The sequence below is a fragment of the Leopardus geoffroyi genome, chromosome B1 (genome assembly GCF_018350155.1).
Source record: "Leopardus geoffroyi isolate Oge1 chromosome B1, O.geoffroyi_Oge1_pat1.0, whole genome shotgun sequence".
Lineage (NCBI taxonomy): Eukaryota > Metazoa > Chordata > Mammalia > Carnivora > Felidae > Leopardus > Leopardus geoffroyi.
This window is the reverse complement of record NC_059327.1, coordinates 96904146-96921754: the sequence shown is the minus strand read 5'-3', so window position 1 is coordinate 96921754 and position 17609 is coordinate 96904146. Positions and strand designations below refer to the sequence as shown.

Sequence of the window (17609 nt, the reverse complement as noted above, 5' to 3'; positions counted from 1 at the left end):
TTTGTCTGTTTCACTCTGATTCTCTCAGTGCATAGTGGAGTTTTCCAACAGCCCCACGATGTATGGTATTGCAGTAGACTAGGTACAAAAGCAGCCATGTAAATCCAGCTGTCGTTTATTACGGCAGGAATTGAAGAGATTTTCAAAAATAAAAAACAAGGCTATTCTCATTTGTTCTGAAAAATAGTTACTTTTTATTTAAAAATGTTATTTTTATATGGGGCTATTTTAAGTGAATTAATATTTTTAAATTTTCAGTTTCAGTTTCTGAAACGGTATCAATATATAAAAAAACAGAAGCTTCCTAGTGGTCTTAGTTTTTTTAAAGTGAAAAGCGATCCTAAATTAAGTTTGTGAGGTACTGTTCTAGAATAGGTCCTTGGTTCTCAGCCTCCCCAAGCCCAAGCATTAGTTAAAACAGCATAGCCCTGTCTTCTTTCGGCTGTCTGGATTGAGAAACACTGCTCCAGATGAAATTACCAATTTAAATAAAATCCAAAAGAAAGAGGAACACGTCGAATTAAGCTATTGGGGTGCAATCAGCAAAGCCAGACTGAAAATGTGACTAGATGAACAAGCCCTGCTAAATTCAAGGAGCAGAAATAAAGCAACTTTTAAGAGAAAATGAAAGGGTAACTCTGGGAACCAAAATTTAAAACTTGATTAACCCCACACGTTGGCTTACTCTACTATGTTCTAGTTTTGCCTACTAAATATCTTTATACTGGACTAGTTCCGCACTCTCCCTTCCTGCACCTCCGCCGTTCAGTACCCATCGCCTGCTAACACTGCTGGCAGCAAGGAAAACCCAGACCCGGGTTTGTCAAAGGCAGCGCTCAGCGCTGAGGAGACACGTGTTGGGAGTCACGTGGCTGGTGCCAGAAGGCGGGAGGCGGTTGGAGGCGCCTGCGCAGCTCCGAGAACTCCCCCAGGCCCTGGCGCGCCGATCTCGCGGCAACCTGAGCGTCGCTTTCCCGCCAGGACGAAGCTGAAGCGGTTTTAGGCGTCCCTTCGTAGATTCTCTCAGGCTTTTTTCCTTGTGCTGCTGCCCATTTTTACCTCCGTCCTCCCACCATGCAGCGTGAACCTCCGAAGGGGAGGCAGGGGAAGAAGTCGGAAAAGCGGCTCTTTGACCCCGTGTCCTTCGGGAAGGACCTACTGGCCGGCGGGGTCGCAGCGGCTGTGTCCAAGACAGCCGTGGCGCCCATCGAGCGGGTGAAGCTGCTGCTGCAGGTGCAGGCGTCGTCCCGACAGATCAGCGCCGAGTCTCAGTACAAAGGCATGGTGGATTGCCTGGTGCGGATTCCCCGCGAGCAGGGTGCGTACCAGAGGCCACCGTGCCAACCTTTCCCTGTCTGGGTCAGCTTGCTAGAAAACGGGAGAGGGGCGGCAGTGGGTGACTGCACCACAGATGTGCCTGTCCGTGATGCGTTTGTTTCTATACCGTTGACAGTTCAGTTTCTTAGCCAACCTAAGAGGCTCCCCTTTCCAGAGCCAGGAAGGCCTGTAACGTGACCAGTCCTGGGTAGGAGAGGCCACCACATTCTCTTTTCGCTTAAGTTTCTCCTTCACATCGGGATTTACACCTTGCTGTAGTTGTGCCTGGGTCAGAAGGAAAATGGTTGACCTCCCAGGATTGAGGGAGATGCCATTAGGCATGTTAACAGGCGCTTTAAGTTGCTTAAATATTTGTTGAAATAATATTCTTAGAAGTACTCCCAATATGGTAGTGTAGGAGCCTCCCAATACTCTGCTACCTATTGAGTGAAAAGAGGTTCTGTTCATTCTTCAGAACTACTGAAGACCAGGGCTGAAACTAAAGAGGCATTCACCCGTGCACAAATTGGAGGAGGGTACCCAAAAACTCAGTAAAGACAAGTGATATTTTAGTGCAGTATTTTTAAAAATCAAAGTTAATTTGAAAAATCCAAAGTGAGCAAAATATCAAAATTTTAAATAAAGACGAGAATAGCATTACCAGTTTTTCTTTTTGTATCAGCCCTGCCTTAATTAAAATTTTGATTTTTTTTTCATTGTAAAGGTTTTTTTCCAGTGATACCGAAATTATTTCAAGGGATAAATAAAGCGTTTTGTTAACCATTAAATACCCTTCTGTTGCAGAATTGCTCCTAAGTTAGCTAAGTAGATAAGAGGATAAATTTATCAAAAATCTTCTATAAATCACCCATGTAGTTGTATTCAGTTGAAAACTCAACAAGAACTTTAAAAAGGAAATAGGCCTGTTTATTGTGTAGCCTGAACAAGAAGTGAGTGGCTTCAACTCCAGGGCCTGCCCTTTCTTCTACTCCTAAGTCTATGCCAGGTTACTCTCCCATGAGAAAACCATTCTCTCCCCAGAGATGTAGTTACAACTCCTCTAGGCCTGTTGGGTATGGTATTTAGGGTGGAGTGTAACTGTTTTTTGTTTCTGTTTTTTTGTTTTTTGGGTTTTTTTGGTGTGTAACTCTTAAGGCGTCATCTAAGCTGTAAATTTAGGATACTCACCTGGAGAGCTGAGCTCAGATCTTTCATAGTGCTTCACATTTCTCCACTCCCATTTGTAAGCTTCCCGTTTCCCCCAAGGTTTTTACAGGAAAGGTAGGAACCTATCTCCACTTGGTTTATATTCTAAGACTTCTTCACAGAAGTAGGGGACTCTTTATTATTAGCTAATCTGCTTTAAATATTTAGTCAGGTAAAGTTAAATATTCTAGTCAGGTTGTGCTGATCAGTGCTAATTTATTTTATATTTTAACTGTTTTAAATAATATTTAAACCTACACATATTCAATATGGCTCTTGTAAATTGAGATCATTCTAAATAGTATTCTAGTGCTTGCTTTCTTTACCCTCCGATGAGATGATCATAAGCAGAACTTTAAGATGTTTTATGTTCTTATAAACAAGGCCTTGTTATGAATACACACTCCATGGTACATCCTATGCTAAGAGACTAGTAATTCACAACAGGGATAATATTGCCATCTAGGGGCATTTTTACAAACTTGGAGGGAATTCTTTGTTTAGCACAAAGATAGAAGGGTATAATACATAATTGCAATGATATAAAAGGCAAAATCCAGGGATGCTAAACATTCTACTGCTGTACATGGCCAGTCCTGTGCAACAAACACTTATTCTGCAACCTAAATGGCTCACTTCTCCCACTAGACATTCATGTAGTAGTAAAACCTGTCTATGATTTTCTAAGCTTAGAACCTAACTCTGATTTACTCATAAACACAAACTGTCTGGGACATAGTTTCCATATATACTGATTTAGTAATTCAACTACCTTGTGAGTAGAAGGACTATTGTATTTTGTTTTGTTAAGAATTGTACTGAGAGGGGCGCCTGGGTGGCGCAGTCGGTTAGGCGTCCGACTTCAGCCGGGTCACGATCTCGCGGTCCGTGAGTTCGAGCCCCGCATCAGGCTCTGGGCTGATGATGGCTCAGAGCCTGGAGCCTGTTTCCGATTCTGTGTCTCCCTCTCTCTCTGCCCCTCCCCCATTCATGCTCTGTCTCTCTCTGTCCCAAAAATGAATAAACGTTGAAAAAAAAAAAATTAAAAAAAAAAAAAAGAATTGTACTGAGAGGGGGTGCCTGGGTGACTCAGTCCATTGTCAACTTCAGCTCAGGTCATGAACTCATGGTTTGTGAGTTTGAGGCCTGCGTTGGGCTCTGTGCTGACAGCTCAGAGCCTTGAGCCTGCTTTGGATTCTGTGTCTCCCTCTGTCTCTCCCTGCTTGCACTTGATCTCTCTCTCTCTCTCTCTATGTCTCTCAAAAACAAACAAACAATAAAAAAATTTTTTTTAAAGAATTGTACTGAAAGGTGTTCACCATTGTAAAAACTTATGTTACCAATTCTTGTGATATTTGATCACCACTTAAGCATCATCTTCATTTGTAACTACTGAATTCATGATCATTATACATACATATACACAAATATATTTATTAAGCCCTTTTAAAAGAAATGTTAATGGTATCTAAAGTATAACATTCATTATTAAGTGGAAGCAAGCATCTGACAATTTTGTGGTGTGTTCATGCCTCACCAATTTACTAATTAAAATGCCTATTTTAGGGGCGCCTGGGTGCCTTAGTCATTTAAGTGTCCGACACTTGATTTTGGTCCAGGTCATGATCTCATGGTGGTGGGATGGAGCCCCACGTCAGGAACTAAATGAGTGTGGAGCTTGCTTGGGCTTCTCTCTCTCCCTCTCTGCTCCTCCCCCACTCATGTGTAAGCATTCATGGTGACATGAGTTTTCACAATGGTGAACAGCTCTCAGTACAATTCTCTCTTTCAAAATAAGTAAACATTTAAAAAATAAAATATAATCCCTATTTTATTTAAAATGCATTTATTTTCTCTTCCTGTGTGGTAGAGAGGGCATTATATGGATTTTTAAAAAATTGTTGAAGAAGTCACAGTCTTTGAATTCTATTTCTAGATCCTAAAGGAAGTAATGTTAAATATTTATTCTATATAGAGGACTTGAGCCTGGTAAGGTTGAGAATCACTAGGGTAGATCATTCTGGAATTTTACTGGGCAATGAAGTTCTGAAATTGTTATTTTCTGGAATTTACCTCCTGTCCCTTTTTTGAAAGTCAAGGCACATCCTCATCTCAAATGCTCTGAAGTTTCTCTTGTGTTTCATGTTTCCTCTAATTTTACTGATAATTTTTCCTTTCTTTAGGCAACATGAAATGAACTTGAGAGACATGAACCCATAAGGCACAAGTAGATGGTCTCTCACTATCTTCTTACTTATCTCTACTTTCTTTCTACACCAAGGATAGATCTCTTCATTTTAAATCTCTGGACTTAGCTCAACATCTCTTTGGGTATCTTTCATACACCCTATAAGCTTTCCTTGGCTTGTAAAAGCTTCTGGATTTATCTTGACTGATGCTGTTCTTAAAGATTTACTGTATGCTTTAGTTGTTTGTGGGACCTTCAAACTTTGTATGCATACTCTTATTTAGTACTGTTTAAACCTTTATTACATGAAAAATTCATGTTATAGAAAATTAGAAAATATAAAGAATCAAAAAGTAAAACAACGCACCACTGAAATCCCCACAGGTAACATTTTGGTGTCTGTGCTATAATTTTTCACTGGGCACAATAGGCATATATGTAAGAATATTTTAAAGTAATTGTTTTTTAAAAAATAATTGTTTTATTTCATATATGGTAAACAAATATTTTAAAGATCTGATCTAGGCAGCTCATTTTCAAGCATCTACCAGATCTCTCTTTCCTCTTTTAGGAGTTTCTGGCTATGAGGTTTTTTATATCTTGAAGACAGTGGTTTGGGATATGGAAAGACATCATTTTAAATAAAATGGGAAAGTAAACATAAACATTACTAATATTTGGTATATGAATTGGGACTGGTATCTATGCTTGGGCCAAATGTCAGTTACAAATCCTAAGACACTAAGGCATTCTGAAAAAAAGAAAATGAATTGCATACTAAAGAGGGGCTGACATGGGGCGCCTGGGTGGCGCAGTCGGTTAAGCGTCCGACTTCAGCCAGGTCACGATCTCGCGGTCCGTGAGTTCGAGCCCCGCGTCAGGCTCTGGGCTGATGGCTCAGAGCCTGGAGCCTGTTTCCGATTCTGTGTCTCCCTCTCTCTCTGCCCCTCCCCCGTTCATGCTCTGTCTCTCTCTGTCCCAAAAAAATAAATAAAAAAAAAAAAACGTTGATAAAGAGGGGCTGACAGGCACCCTTTCTCAATTATTATGTAATAAACATAGTTTATGTTTGCTCAGTTGGATTTATAGAGACAAGAAGACTGAATATTTGAAAGTATCAAGAAGATTATTTGAAATATATATTCATGTACACTATTCTTTAACATTTTTAAAAATATTTTATTTTATTTTATTCTTAAGAATGAACCTCACCTCAAGGGTGCTTTGAGATAATAGCAAATAATGGTGTGAAAACATCATGATTAGCAAGATATCTAAATATATTATTTAATTGTTCAAATGAATGCTAAGTTATTCTCTAATATCTCCTATCTAGAAGTTTTCTCCAATTGCCCTATGTAAATAGCCCTTCCTCAATCTCCATGTCCACATATTATTTTTGTTCTTAAAGCCACTTGACATATTTATCTGTTCATAGTCTGTCTCCCTGGTCTCTCTCCCTTAAAATATAAGCTCCATAAACCCAAGAAATTTGGTCCTTAGTGCTATCCCTAGCAGGTCCACTATGTACTAGGTACCAAATAAAAGGTTTTTAAATGAAGAATCTTTACATCCTTTAATTTCTATTTTGGGTATTTTTACAAATGTGCATAGCAGAGTAGTATAGTAGAAAATATATATAATCTTTTTAATGTGTACATATTTGAGAGTCAACCTTACATAGTTTTTACTGATAGGCATATTGTCAAAACATGTAGTAGCACACCAGTCTAGAATATATATACCCAAACATGTTTAGCATTATCATGGCTTGGCTAATAAGTTGACCAGTAACTTTTTCTCATTTTCCCATCAGGTCTATATTTTAATTCTTTAGTTTGTTTGTTTCAAGTATTTACTTAAATTCCAGTTTATTAACATGCAGTGTAATATTAGTTTCAGGTGTAGAATTACATACACTACCCAGTGTTCATCACAGCAAGGGCCCTCCTTAATACCCAACTCCCATTTAACCCATCCCCCCACCATGTCTAGCAACCCTGCTTTTTCTCGATAGTTGAATCTGTATTATGGTTTGCCTCTCCTTCTCTTTTCCCCCAAGTTCATTTGTTTGTTCCATTTAAATTCTTTTATTTAAATGTGTTTTTTTAATGTTTATTTATTTTTGAGAGAGATTGACAGAGTGTGAGCAGAAGAGGGGCAGAGAGAGAGGGAGACACAGAATCTGAAACAGGCTCCAGGCTCTGAGCGATCAGCACAGAGCCTGATGCAGGGCTTGAACTCACAAACTGTGAGATCATGACCTGAACCAAAGTCAGGTGCCCCTGTTCCATTTTAATTCTTAATTATTTTCTCAGAATTAAGTTCATGATGGTTTTTTCTCAGCCTTAAATTTTTTTTTAAACATTTATTTATTTTGAGACAGAGAGAGAGCATGAATGGGGGAGGGTCAGAGAGAGGGAGACACAGAATCTGAAACAGGCTCCAGGCTCTGAGCAGTCAGCACAGAGCCTCACACGGGGCTTGAATTCACAGACCGCGAGATCATGACCTGAGCTGAAGTCAGCCGCTTAACTGACTGAGCCACCCAGGTGCCCCTCTCAGCCTTAAATTTTGAAGAAATTATTTTTTCTTAGCAATTAAGTAAAAAACTTAGATATTTTGTTATTAGCAAAGAAAGATACCACAGTCACTATGTTTTTCCCTACCAATTTTGTGATTATATCTTAGGAAATTGCCCTTTATTCTGTATGACTAGAGAATATCAAAATACTCCTACATTTGCATCATCCTTTTCTCTTGTTTTTTTCTGACGATAATACTGGTTTTTATCTAGAATGGATTATCTGACCAAAAAATACTATTTTTATCCAGAATGGATTTTTATAGAGAGGCAGTAGAATTTAATAGATCTAGGTTTGGAGTTGGATTCTGGAATCAAGTCCCAGCCTTTTCCTCACCTTGTGACCTTCAGCAGTTTTTATTTAACCTATCTCAGCCCCAATCACCCCAGTTATATACTGGGTATAATAATAGTACCTACCTGATACGATAGTTGTGAGAGTTAAACAAAATCATGCCTGTAAAATATTCAACCATGTGTCTGTTGCAATTAGTGCTCAATAAGTTTTAACTCTTTATTTTTTTTTTAATTTTTTTTTAATGTTTTTATTTATTTTTGAGACAGAGAGAGACAGAGCATGAGCGGGGAAGGGGCAGAGAGAGAGAGAGGGAGACACAGAATCTGAAGCAGGCTCCAGGCTCTGAGCTGTCAGCACAGAGCCCGACGCGGGGCTCGAACTCACAGACTGTGAGATCGTGACCTGAGCTGAAGTCGGACACTTAACCAACTGAGCCACCCAGGCGCCCCAAGTTTTAACTCTTTAATCAGTACGTATACTTCCCTAAATTTACAAGCATGTATTCCTGATATTCATTTATAAATGAGTGTCTTTGATATAAACTTGCATGATACATAGAGTAGGTTTTTGTAATCTTTCTGAGGAAACTTACGTAGGTACCTAGTGTACTATAGATGAATAAAACCCTGAAACCTAGCCCCCAGAAATAACATTCCTATAGAAAATGCATTCAGAATTTCACTTTGAGGTTTCTCTCCCTTTGCACTCTCAGCAGGGACACTGAAGTTCCTAAAAGCATGGTACAGCAGTGAGATGCAAAGAAAGGAATAAGAATAAAGTTTTTAAGGGTGATCTATGGAAAAAGATTAAAACAGGAGTTCTTAACCTGACACTGTAGCTTCAAGGAATCCTTGAGTTCTGTGAAATATATGCAAAAGTATTTTATGTATGTGAGATTATATTTTTTTCAGATATAACCCATTAAGAGCTGCCAGTTTTCCTGGTATACTTCTAGGGATTTATTTGTTTCTAGATTTTCACTGAGACATTGGCCTGTGTTTTGATGAATTTTCTAGTTTTTTTTCATGCAAATGCAATTTTGCTAAAAAGGATGCAAATTAAATCCAAATTAGTTAACATATAGTGTAATAATTAACATATAGTGTAATAATTTCAGGAATGGAATTTAGTGATTCATCACTTACATATAACACCCAGTGCTCATCCCAACAAGTGTCCTCCTTAATGACCCTCACCCCTTTAGCCCTTCCCCCCACCCAGCACCCTGCCAGCAACCCTCAGTTTGTTCTCTATCATTAAGAGACTCTATGGTTTGTCTCCCTCTCTGTTTTTGTATTATTTTTGCTTCCCTTTCCTTATGTTCATCTGTTTTGTATCTTAAATTCCACATGAGTGAAATCATGATATTTGTCTTTCTCTGACTTATTTTGCTTAGCATAATACATTCTAGTTCTATCCACGTTATTGCAAATGGCAAGATTTCATTCATTTTGATTGCCAAATAATATTCCATTGTATCTATATACCACAGCTTCTTTATCCATTCATCTGTTGGTGGACATTTGGGCTCTGTCCATACTTTGACAATTGTTGATAGTGCTGCTGTAAACATTGGGGTGCATGTGCCCCTTCGAATCAGCACTCCTGTATCCTTTGGATAAATACCTAGTAGTGCAGTTCCTGGGTTGTAGGGTAGTTCTGTTTTTAATTTTTTTAGGAACCTCCATACTGTTTTCCAGAGTGGCTGTACCAGTTTGCATTCCTACCAGCAGTGCAAAAGGGTTCCTAAAAAGAATATATTCTTCAGCCAACTGTAACAAACCTTTTTAATCATAAATCCAGTGCTATGTTATGCTCTCATGTTAATTTCCAGATGTCTTTCCAAAATCTTCCATTTATATACAATTCATTAGCCAAAGTTACAATCCTTTATACTGCTCTTAAATATGACACTGTTTTGTGAGGTATTAATTCAGACTATAATCATAATTAAAGAATTATGACTAATAACTTATAATCTAAAACCCATAATATTTCAGTACCACTCAGGTGGGTCAACCATTTCCTAAAATTTTTTTTTTTTTAATTTTTTTTTTCAACGTTTATTTATTTTTGGGACAGAGAGAGACAGAGCATGAACGGGGGAGGGGCAGAAAGAGAGGGAGACACAGAATCGGAAACAGGCTCCAGGCTCTGAGCCATCAGCCCAGAGCCCGACGCGGGGCTCGAACTCACGGACCGCGAGATCGTGACCTGGCTGAAGTCGGACGCTTAACCGACTGCGCCACCCAGGCGACCCTAAAATTTTTTTTTTAATGTTTATTTATTTTTGACAAAGAGAGAGACAGAGCATGAGTGGGGGAGGGGCAGAGAGAGAGGGAGACACAGAATCTGAAGCAGGCTCCAGCCTCTGAGCTGTCAGTCCAGAGCCCGACGCAGGGCTCGAACCCACACACTGTGAGATCATGACCTGAGCCGAAGTCGGACGCTCAACCGACTGAACCACTCAGGTGCCCATGGGTCAACCATTTTCAAAATGACTATTAATATTTAAGGGCCATGTATAAAATGGAAATTCTAATATCTTTTGATATATGACACTTTTTCTAAACTCAGGTTTTTTTTTTAAACAAATAATTTTTTTTTTTTTTTTTTTTCAATTTAAATCCCGGAGAGAGAAGGAGAGAGAGAGCGAATCCCAACCAGGCTCCGCACTATCAGCACAGAGCCCAGTGCAGCGCTCTACCTCACTAACTGTGAGATCATGACCTGAGCCAAAATCAAGAGACGCTTAACCAACTGAGTCACCAGGCACCCCCTTAGTTTTTAAACTTTTAAAGTTTCACTTTGTGCATGTATAAAATGGGTACTGTAGGAGAGCCTATATCATAAGCATAATGTGGTGATTAAATGAAATATACAGCCTTTGTCCTGTGCCAGCACATACTAAGTACTTAGGAAGCACTCAGTACCATTACATGTTAAATGTCCTAGTAGAGATTGAATCAGTTGTGAATACTCAGATTATTTCTTAGCTATTAAATATGTTTCTTAATTATCTTTGTGTAATTGCTTTATATGCAGTTTGGGACTCACCAAGATTCTTTTCTTTCCCCCACAAAGCAGACTTTCTTATTTAGCAAATAAATATAACTTTCAGTTTCTGAACTTCAGCCCAGGCAACAGAGATTATTTTCATTTGAATCTTTATCTTTAGAAGACTGATTCTGGGTATTCTCCAAGTTTGGACTAGAGGTATCCTATTCAAAGTAGCAAGATCAAACCATTGGACAATTTGTAATCTAGTAGACACAACTATGGCTATTTAAGAGATAGCCTATTGTATTCTAGATCAGTTCTGGATTTTAAAGGTAGTTGCAAATTATAGGGGTAACACAATGACTGAATTTTAAGGATTGATCAATCCATGGAGATTTGAAGTGGGAAGATTATTGGTCTGGAAAGTTTCCTCTAACCTCTCCATCAGGCCTCTGGAGACTGCCTTGAATTGTAAATTGATCTCTTTTCTGGCTAGGTTCCAGAACATAAAGGTGAGGATACTTCAGACTCTTAACAGCTTTCTCATTCTCGTATGTATGTATACAAACCAATTCTGTTCTAATAATAGGAATTGTATGTCATGATTTGGAAATGAGGCTAAGGGTTACTGGCTTCTCTGACAAATACTGGTGAGCTCTGTTTTTCTACTAGGAGAAAGCCCTGTATTCAACTGATAATACTTTCCATCGGTTTTGAGGTATTTAAGGCTTTTTATTGGAAATTAACAAAATTGGAATGGGGCACATGGAGTTAACACTGCCTGTTTTCTTCAGTGGATTCACACATAAACTTAATTTTTTCTCATGAGAAAGAGTATAAATTTTAGATAGTTCAAATAACTAAGTTTGTTAAAACTATGGGAATTTTTAAATAATAATACAAGTTTATATTTAGTATGTTTTTTGTTTGTTTGTTTTTGTTTTTTGGTAGGTTTCTTCAGTTATTGGCGTGGCAATTTGGCAAATGTTATCCGGTATTTTCCAACACAAGCTCTAAACTTTGCTTTTAAGGACAAATACAAACAACTTTTCATGTCTGGAGTTAATAAAGAAAAACAGGTAAGTATATTTTTTTAGGTTTATTTATTTATTTTTGAAAGAAAGCGTGTGCACAAGAGTGTGAACAGGGGAGGGTAGAGGGAGAGAATCCCAAGCAGGCTTTGCACTGGAGCCTGATGCTGGGCTGAATGTCACAAACCTTGAGATCATGACCTGAGCCAAAATCAAGAGTAAGATGCTTAGCCAGCTGAGCTACCCAGGCGCCCAGTAAGTACATTTTAATATCTATTATTTTCTAAGAAATAGTTGCATTTGTCTTAACCTGTGATGTTTTACTTGGGGAGGAGGTGCTAAAGTGGTAGAAATAGTAATTAAGACATAGGAACTTTTAACATATCAATATGTATTATGTTATAGAAACTATATTTGAGAAACATAGAATTACATTTTTTACAAGTTTCTCTAAATCTCTTAACACGATTTTAATAACTAAAGGATCTTTTGTCCCAAGATAATATTTGTCTGAATAAGTGTTAATTTTAGTATAACTTACATGTTATAATCACTGTTCTACTGCACTGTTCTACAGCAAAAAAAAAGTAGTCAACAGGGGTTCCTGGGTGGCTCAGTCAGTTGAGCATCCAACTCTTGATTTTTGGGTCAGGTCGTGATCACAGGGTCCTGGGATCAAGCCCCACATCAGGCTCTGCACTGAGCATGGAGCCTGCCTAAGGTTCTCTCTCTTTCTCCCTCTGCCCCTCTCCCCAGCTTGCATGCATGTGTGCCCTCTCCCTTTGTCTCTCTCCCTCTAATAAAAGGGGTGCCTGGGTGGCTCAGTCAGTTAAGCATCTGACTTTAGCTCAGATCATGATCTCTCAGTTTATGAGTTCAAGCCCCGTGTCAGGCTCTGTGCTGATAGCTTGGATCCTGGAGCCTGCTTCAGATTCTGTGTCTCCCTCTCTGTCTGCCCTTCCCCCATTCACAATCCATCTCTCTCTCTCTATCTCTCTCAAACAATGAATAAACATTAAAAAAAATTTTTAAAGCAGTGGACAGGTATGTATTCCTACATATCTGAGGTATTTAATTTCTTAAAGAAGTACATTGTTTCTTTTTTCTTTTTTATGACTAAGTCTCTATTTAGTTGAGATTAAAGTGCATAGGAAGAAAATCAAACAAAAACAGGAATCAATAAATTGAAGGTAGAAAATTCTTTTTTTTTCTTTTAGTTTTTGGTTTTTTGGTTTTTTTTGAGAGAGCACATGAAATCTTGAGCTGGGGAGGGGTAGAGTAAGAAGGAGAGAGAGAATTTTAAGCAGGCTCCATGCCTAGCGCAGAGCCCGATGCAGTGCTTGCTCTCACAACCATGAGATCATGACCTGAGCTGAAATCAAGTGTCAGACGCTTACCGACTAAGCGACTTAGGCACCCTCCCCCTTTGTTTTTTGAATCGAAAAAGTGCTTTTTCTTTTCATGGTAATCACTCCCTTGGTTATAAAATTTCAGTTTTAAAATTGCCTATTCATATGAGCTATATGTCATTTGTTTTGGTTTCTATTTGTTTTGTTGCCTCTGTATACACTAAACCACCTACATTACTCTTAAGGTCTCCCTTTTAAATACCTTACAAAGTCTTCCCCTTGCCCTTACACAGTCTCTCTTTGCCTTTATCCTTTCTCTTTTTCTTTTTCCCCCAACCAGCCAAATCCAACCAACCAATCTAGCTGTCCTAGCAGATTCTTTTTATTTTTATTTATCTATTTATCTATCTATCTATCTATCTATCTATTTATTTATTTGAGAGTAGGAGAAAGGGGCAGGGGGGAGAGGGAGAATCTTAAATTTTTTTTTAATGTTTATTTTTGAGAGAAAGAGAGAGAGACAGAGACAGAGCACAAGTTTGAGACTCGGAGTCTCAGAATCTGAAACAGGCTCCAGGCTCTGAGCTGTCAGCACAGAGCCTGACGTGGGGCTCAAATCCACAAATGGTGATATCATGACTTGAGCTGAAGTTAGATGCTTAATCTACTGAGCCACCTAGGCGCCCTCTAGTGGGTTCTTTATAAAAGCAACTGTTTGTGGAACATTTGTTTGTTGCTGTCTTCTTTAATTTCCTTGTATATCCTTTATTCCCCTTTTTTCACAGTCTGTATTTCATTAAGAAATGTTTACAGAGTACTTTGCACCATCTAATATGTAGTGGGAAATATAAAGGCAATGAAGAAAATTCTTTAGACTTAGAATGTCTGGATTTGGATCCTGGCACTGTGTTATTTAGCTTTGTGGGTTTTTGAAAGTCACGTCTCTGATCCTTATTTTCCTCATCTAAAAATTGGACATAATAATACCTCCCTCATAGTTGGTGAAGTTTATATTACATTACTTATAAGGTGCTTATTATCATAGTACTGTGCTTGATGATAGGCACTTAGAAAAATATCCCTTTCTTAGCTGCTAGCTATAATAATTAGAACTTTTCTTGACTCAGAACCTGTATCAGAGGTCCCCAAGATCACCTTCACTTTTAGTGATTAACTAGGACTCAGAGAACACAGAAAAGCTATTATGCTCATGAGTTGGTTTTTTTTTTTTTTTTTTTTTTTTTTTTACAGCAAAAAGGATATAGTTAAAATCAATAAAGGGAAAAGGCAGATAGAGTCTGGGAGAAACCAGATGCAAGCTTTTAGTGGTCTTCTCCTAGTAGAGTCACATGGACAGCACTTAATTCTCCCAGTAGCAATGTGTGACAATACACATGATGTGTTGGCAGATAGAATCTGGGAGAAACCAGATGCAAGCTTTTAGTGGTCTTCTCCTAGTAGAGTCACATGGACAGCACTTAATTCTCCCAGTAGCAATGTGTGACAATACACATGATGTGTTGCCAAATAGGATTGCTCACTTGAGCATTGGAGTCCAGGATTTTTTGGAGAGATCAGTTGCATAGGCAAGGAATGTGAGTGTCCTTCACTACTCAGACTCTAGCCACTACTCCCTAACCCAAGAGATCAAACTCATATAAGTTAGCCCAATGTTCCAAGCATACAAAACAGGTGTTCACCATAAATTCACATATTAGCATAAACTGTCTGGTGTGGCCCAAAGCCTAATAAGGCTTTCTTTCATACAAAGAAACTAATCAGTAGAATTTTCTAAGGGCTTAGATGTTATCTTGAAGAAACTGGTCAAGGATGGGTCCTGAAGATCTCCGTATATAAATGGTTTGGGCAGTGCAGGCCTGCTGAGTTAAGTCTTTACTGAATACTTCCCACCCCACCTCCCCCAAAAGATAATTTCTGTAAGACTAAGCCAAATGGAGAATTTAACTCCTGAGTTAACCAGAATATTTGTTACTAACATCTATTCCTAGCAGTATAAATAACATCTCATTACAAGTTTTAAAGTTAACTTTGATCTTTGCTAAGTATTTATAATAAATTTCAAATTATTAGAACTTGAGGTAAGAACATCTTTAGTATTTCTTTTTTTTTTTTTTTTTTAATTTTTTTTTTTTCAACGTTTATTTATTTTTGGGACAGAGAGAGACAGAGCGTGAACAGGGGAGGGGCAGAGAGAGAGGGAGACACAGAATCCGAAGCAGGCTCCAGGCTCTGAGCCATCAGCCCAGAGCCCGACGCGGGGCTCGAACTCACGGACCGCGAGATCGTGACCTGGCTGAAGTCGGACACTTAACCGACTGCGCCACCCAGGCGCCCCTAGTATTTCTATAAAGACATCCTATCTTGTTTATAATGTAAAGGTATTCAGTCACAAGTAAGAATGTAATATGTATTATTTACTAAATTTGGATATTAATGACCTTTTTACTTCTGACTTTGGACATCAAAATTTTATTTCATCTTTGCCCACCCCTCTAAAGTGAAGAAGAATAATTAAAATAGAAAAATCAGTATTTTTGTTTTTTTTTTAACCTGGTTTTAAAAGTAGGGAAGATAGAAAAAACAAATATAGTATATGAGTTTAAAAGTGATTTTTGTGGGACGCCTGGGTGGCTCACTTGGTTGAGTGTCTTGACTTCGGCTCATGGCTTGTGGGCTCGATCCCCTTGTTGGGCTCTGCGCTGACAGCTCAGAGCCTGGAGCCTGCTTCAGATTCTGTGTCTCCCTCTCTCTCTCTGTCCCTCCCCCACTTGTTCTCTCTCTCTCTCTCTCTCTTTCTCTCTCTCTCTCTCTTTCAAAAATAAATAAACGTTAAAGTGATCGATCTACCATAATGAGATAGCACTACACGCCTATCAGAATGGCTAAAATAGTGACAACCCCAGATGTTGGTGAAGATGTAGAGAAGCTAGATCATTCCTATATTGCTGGTGGGAATGTAAATGATAACTGCCACTGTAGAAAAGAGAACAATAGTTTCTTACAAACTAAACATGTGCTTATCATACATCCCAGCAGTTATACCCTTGGGCATTATCCCAGAAAATAAAAACTTACATTCACACAAAAACTAGTGTGCACATGTTCACAGAAGCTTATTTCACAATAGATCAAAATCTAGAATTAACCCAGATGTCCTTCAACAGGTGAACAGTTAAAACTGTGGTACATCACACCATGGAATACTTCTCAGCAATAAAGAGAAACAAACTGTTGATAAAACATATATTGTATGATCCCACTTAGGTCTCTAGAATAGGCAAATTAAATTCGTAGACAAGAAACAGAATTAAGGGGCCAGGAGGAAAGAAAATGGGGAGTTTTATCTAATGGGTACAGAGTTTCTATTTTGGGATGATGAAGTTCTGGAAGTAGAGAGTAGAAATATTTTGATGATATTGTGAATGTACTTAGTGTCACTGAATTATACTCTTAAAAATAGCTAAAATGGTAAATTTTATGTTACATATATTTTACAACAAATTTTTAAAAAAGAGTAAGCTTTTGATACATGCAGGAACTTTGGATGAAAGAAAACAATCTTGAGTTATTTGTTCTGTGATTCCATTTGTATAAAATTCTTGAAATATCAAAATCATTGAGATGGAAAACATATTAGTGGTTGCCAGGATTGAGGTATGTGGCTGTGGCTGTAAAAGGATAGCATTGAGGGATCTTTATCATGGAACTGTTGACTGGTGATGGTCACAGGAAACTGGATATGTGATAACACTGAAGAAAACTAAGTACACACACAAATGAATGCATGCAAAATGGGTGAAATCTGAATCAGGTCTAAGTTTTTATCAATGTTGATTTCCTCTACTATAGTTATGCTGAATACTACCATTGGGGGAAATTAGTTGGAGAGTTTACAGATTCTCTCTGTATTATTTCTTAGGATTCATGTGAATCTGCTATTGTTTTAAAATAAAAAGTTTTTTAAAAATAACCATTGTGGGGAGCTATGCACCTATATTGAGCTCAGCTCTATATTGTTTCATTGAATGTTCCCCTCACCTTTTGAGGTATTTTTATCCTAACTGTACAGGTAAGGGAAGCAAGACTCAGAGCTGAGAGCACTTGACCAAGTCATTTGTTCAGGTTTTCCTCACTCCCAAATTCAGATTCTTCAATTGAACTCTACTCCTCTCTGAGCTAAGGTGACTAGACTTGGTGAACCTTAGCTGAACCTGGGTACTGAATGTTTCTCTGCCCCCTTTTAGCAGCTTCCAGCACAACCGTCAACAGGGAAGATTAGAACTTCTCCCAGCTTTCCTTCATGCCCAGACAAGCTCTGTTAGAAAGAACTTTGGTTCTAGGGCATTTGTTCTTCAGTGCATCATTGAGTCTGGTCACACAATATCTATTTGTCAACAGTTGAAAATAAACAAGATTGGGGCACTGGGGTGGCTCAGTCAGTTGAGCATCCAACTCTTGATTTTGGTCATGATCTCAAGGTTCATTACTTCAAGCCCCACATTGGGCTCTGCACTGACAGCACAGAGTCTACTTGGGATTCTCTCTCTCTCCCTCTCTCTCTCCACCCCTACTTGTGCTATCTCTCTCTCGAAATAAAAAAAATAAATAAACTTGA

At 38.5% G+C, this 17609-nt stretch overlaps 1 protein-coding gene across 1 annotated transcript in view; it reads left to right on the top strand.

Moving 5' to 3' along the window:
- The first annotated feature begins 910 nt into the window (after positions 1-910).
- The window catches only part of SLC25A31 (solute carrier family 25 member 31), a 29952-nt gene continuing 13253 nt past the window's right edge, over positions 911-17609 (top strand). Inside the window, exons 1-2 of the mRNA XM_045468064.1 lie at positions 911-1318; positions 11545-11672. Of these exons, the coding sequence (XP_045324020.1) occupies positions 1075-1318; positions 11545-11672 (372 nt within the window). The 5' untranslated portion in view covers positions 911-1074. The remainder of the gene's footprint in view (positions 1319-11544; positions 11673-17609) is intronic.